The sequence below is a fragment of the Phytophthora parasitica genome (assembly GCF_000247585.1).
Source record: "Phytophthora parasitica INRA-310 unplaced genomic scaffold supercont2.12, whole genome shotgun sequence".
NCBI classification, from domain to species: domain Eukaryota; phylum Oomycota; class Peronosporomycetes; order Peronosporales; family Peronosporaceae; genus Phytophthora; species Phytophthora nicotianae.
The window spans coordinates 1307902-1311394 of NW_008648998.1; the positions used below are offsets into that span (position 1 = coordinate 1307902).

Genomic DNA, 3493 nt, shown 5'->3' on the forward strand with positions numbered 1-3493 from the left:
TGTGCTTCGACTTGTGTGGCAGCGGCGGTGGTCGTTCTTGCTTTCCTTCTTGAGCGACTTGTGGCGGAGTACACAGTACCGGAGTCGGCCTCACGAAGCGTACACTAGCCAAGCGGTCGGCTGGCCGCCAGTGGTGATCTTTGTAGTGTTTAGTGAGTGGGCAGAGAATATTGCCATACCATGAGAAATGGATCTCATGGGACTGTAAATCTCCAAAACTGGAAGAGTCGAAAGGTATTCAATCTCCCTGCCCAAACTCAAATCTAACCTTCCTGCGCATTAACCCTGTAGGATCGAGCGGGATTTAGCCATGCTTGGTCCTGGGTTGAAGCCTTCGTGCTCCTCACGCGGGTCTTAAACTACTGGCGTGGTTTTGTGTTGCCTACGACACGGCTCTCCCCCTCTTGTCGATTTCGTAAATAAGAGCGAGGATTTGACGCACATACAGCTGCCAAGTAACTCATGTTCTCTTTGCGTAAAGCTAAGAGCACAACAGAAAATAATAAGGCTGGCATGTAATTGTGCTTTGCAGACTTTTTGGCACTTCGCACTAGATAAGTCGTAAATCTTCACCAAGCACTGCGGTCAAGCATTTCATGCACGATTTAGCACATCGAATACATGATTGGCACTTTCAAAAAGTGTCATTTCCTGTCAAACCGTGCTGAAAACACAAGTAGAACACAAAGCTGCCGCTAAGTACGGACACGAATTAGGGCACTAATTATTAATAGAAGAGCAAGCTGAATGCAAAGCACAACGCATGTCCTGATGCAAAAACAAATTCAATCAGCGAAACTCCTCCAACTTCGCGCATTGTGTTCTCTTTTCTTCGTTATGACCAGCATCTAAGCTGCGTTGGAAAATGCTCTTGCCTTTCAAAACGTAACGTCTCAGCTATCGTGGTGGATGCTTTCGTATTTTTACGACAACGCTCAGTCATGTACGCACCACACTGCAGTTGGTACGCTGAGAGACCTATTGTGCGCGCCGCGCGCACCCCAGTCGTGCTCATACATGTAGTCACTCTAGGTGTGACGTGTTCGGTGTAACTCTCGCTTGACTTACGGTATCTGATTGCATCATCATACAATGTAGTATCTCCAAAGATTTGCTAAAAGAAGTACATGCATTAATCCAGAGCAAGTACCGTATCGTACTTTAGTAAAAGGGCGGAAATGCGTCTGTTAGATCGTGACCTGGGCTTGTAAAATTCAAGTGTACTCATGGAGTTTAGTTAAATGGTTCGCGAAAGGTAGGTTAACTCGGACTTCAGCCATTTCAACCCCGACGATTCGTACAGTACAACAGTGCATACAGTATAAGTACGGCAGTAAGCATGCACGATACCGGTACCAGAAGTCAGTTTGCTGTGCCAAATGGCAGTCCAGTGTCGGAATGCACTCACAAAAAGCTTTTGATTATCCTATTACCATAAATCACAGCGAACTGCCAATTGTTTTCCATAAGAAAAAGTGATTACACCAATACCGTAAATTACGACGAACACATCCACAAAAACTTTTGACTACCCCAATACCTACGGACGGGCGTTCCAAATTGATCAGTTTCAAATTTGAGCTTACCGTCACAACTGAACTTCTATCATCATGCTGATGACTATTTTCCTTGCTCTTCCCGCTATCCTCGTCGCCACAGCTACTGCAGACGATCTTTGCCAGGATGGCACAGTCCTTCCACCGGCCCCGTACCACCCACCGCGTCCGGTCACACCTGCGCAGCAGAAGGCCATTTTCAATCGTTTTGCCGATGGCTTCCTCCTGTCTGGCACGCCACTGCCGTTCCTCGAGGATCACCTCGCTGACGACTACATCCAGCATAATCCCGACTTCTTGTCTGGCAAGGCCGCTGTGGTTCAGGGCTTCAGCGGCGACGTCTCGGCTTTTGGGATGACCTACCCTGCCAACATTATCACTCGTGGCTTTGATGAGGAGAGTGGCCAGGGCTGGATCCACTACTACTTCACACCTGCGGCTGGCCAGCAACCGAGCGTGGTCGTCGATATATTTCGCATGAACGGCTCGGCCATCCAGGAACATTGGGACGTGATCCAACAACGCCCAGAGAACGCCACCAACCCGTTGGCCATGTTCACGCCTCCGAACTAAACACCGCAAAATCCCAGTCGATTGTTTTGTACATTTATCGAACGAGATGTCAGTAGATGCTTCTGTACTTCATACACCTAACTAGTTTAGTAATCGAAGTCGCATGGATTTGAAAATAGATGTTTGGCATCAAAACACACGTACTACTTCTAAAATAGTAGTACTTGCACTACAGTATATGGTAAAATCGCCCATTCTTTAATACCGGCTTTACTAGTATTCGATCCCGAATGGTTTCGACACATCGACTATTGAATCTTACCACACGCCGTCAAGCCAATCAAGACTGAAGACTTTAAGAAGGTGTCGGCTCGTCCGGAACAGGAGAACTTTTCTAAATGACAAGAAGCTACTAATACGTCGCGTGGCTGAGTTCGAAAGAAAGTCAAACCCTCGCTGTAAGTTTAGTAGAATTGAAGATTTTTTTGTCGTTTAGAGCTGGATATCTCGCGTCTTCATGTGATCGAACTATTCATACTGGACACAGCAGCTCGAAGCTGCTAATTCTTGTCTTAGGATTAACAGTGACGCTGGTGGGTATGCCCCAAAGTGAAATGCAGCATGGGACATCGTTAACAACAATACCCGGATTAAATATATAGTTTTCACCAGCGTAGCAAAGACAACCGTAATTCTCACTACTTCGTCGATCATCCTTTTTCTCTTTTAATTTTAGTTTAAAACAGCTAACGCATAATGAAAGCAAAATGCTTTGTATTGTTTTTATTATGTTGTTTTAAACAATCCTCGTCAACAGTCATTGTGTGTTCCACACAAGTTAGGACAGAATTCAAATTATCCCGCCGCTATCCGCAACTCCAGTCGTACGCATCTTCGGGCATGAGCGAGGGGCGTCTGCAGCACTTGCTGCAGCCCATCCGGTACGTTCTCCTTCTTCTCCGCCCTCTCGTCTCCCTTCTTCATCCTCTTCTCTCTCCAGGGACTTGAGCAAGAATTGGAACATCGATTTGGCCTCGGAACTCGAGGAATACATGGACAAACTCGAGAACCTCAACATTGCGTTCGATCCCGAGGACGGCGCTAGCATCGCGAACGGAGAAGAACCTGGCGTCATGAATTTCGCAGAGGCAGCACTGCTAATTCAGGGCACGAGCGTCATTTACAGTCGCAAAGTCGAGTATTTACATGCTCTAGTGTATCAAACACTGGCACATCTGTCCAAACAGGACGATAAGCAGCAGAACCAACAGAATGGAGACACTGGAGAGGAGCAGGACAAAAAGGACGACGAAGATGCAGAAGCTAGTGTGTTTAATAACCCTTTGCCGCTGTATGACGAGTTGGAGGAGGCTAAGTCGACGCATATTACACTTAAGAGGGCGAAAGAGGAGGGCGAGGATACC

The 3493-nt window shown here is 46.9% G+C and overlaps 2 protein-coding genes across 2 annotated transcripts in view; both read left to right on the forward strand.

Moving 5' to 3' along the window:
* Positions 1 to 1610: 1610 nt before the first annotated feature.
* Positions 1611 to 2129, forward strand: PPTG_07696 (hypothetical protein; the record flags this gene model as incomplete). The annotated part of the gene is made up of 1 exon (XM_008901973.1): positions 1611 to 2129. One exon carries the CDS (start codon positions 1611 to 1613, stop codon positions 2127 to 2129), a length of 519 nt encoding a protein of 172 aa, XP_008900221.1.
* Positions 2130 to 2969: 840 nt separating this feature from the next.
* Positions 2970 to 3493, forward strand: part of PPTG_22183 (hypothetical protein) — a gene marked incomplete at its 5' end in the record, with an annotated part of 2220 nt that continues 1696 nt past the window's right edge. The window contains 2 exons of the mRNA XM_008902077.1: positions 2970 to 3010; positions 3070 to 3395. Of these exons, the coding sequence (XP_008900325.1) occupies positions 2970 to 3010; positions 3070 to 3395 (367 nt within the window). The remainder of the gene's footprint in view (positions 3011 to 3069; positions 3396 to 3493) is intronic.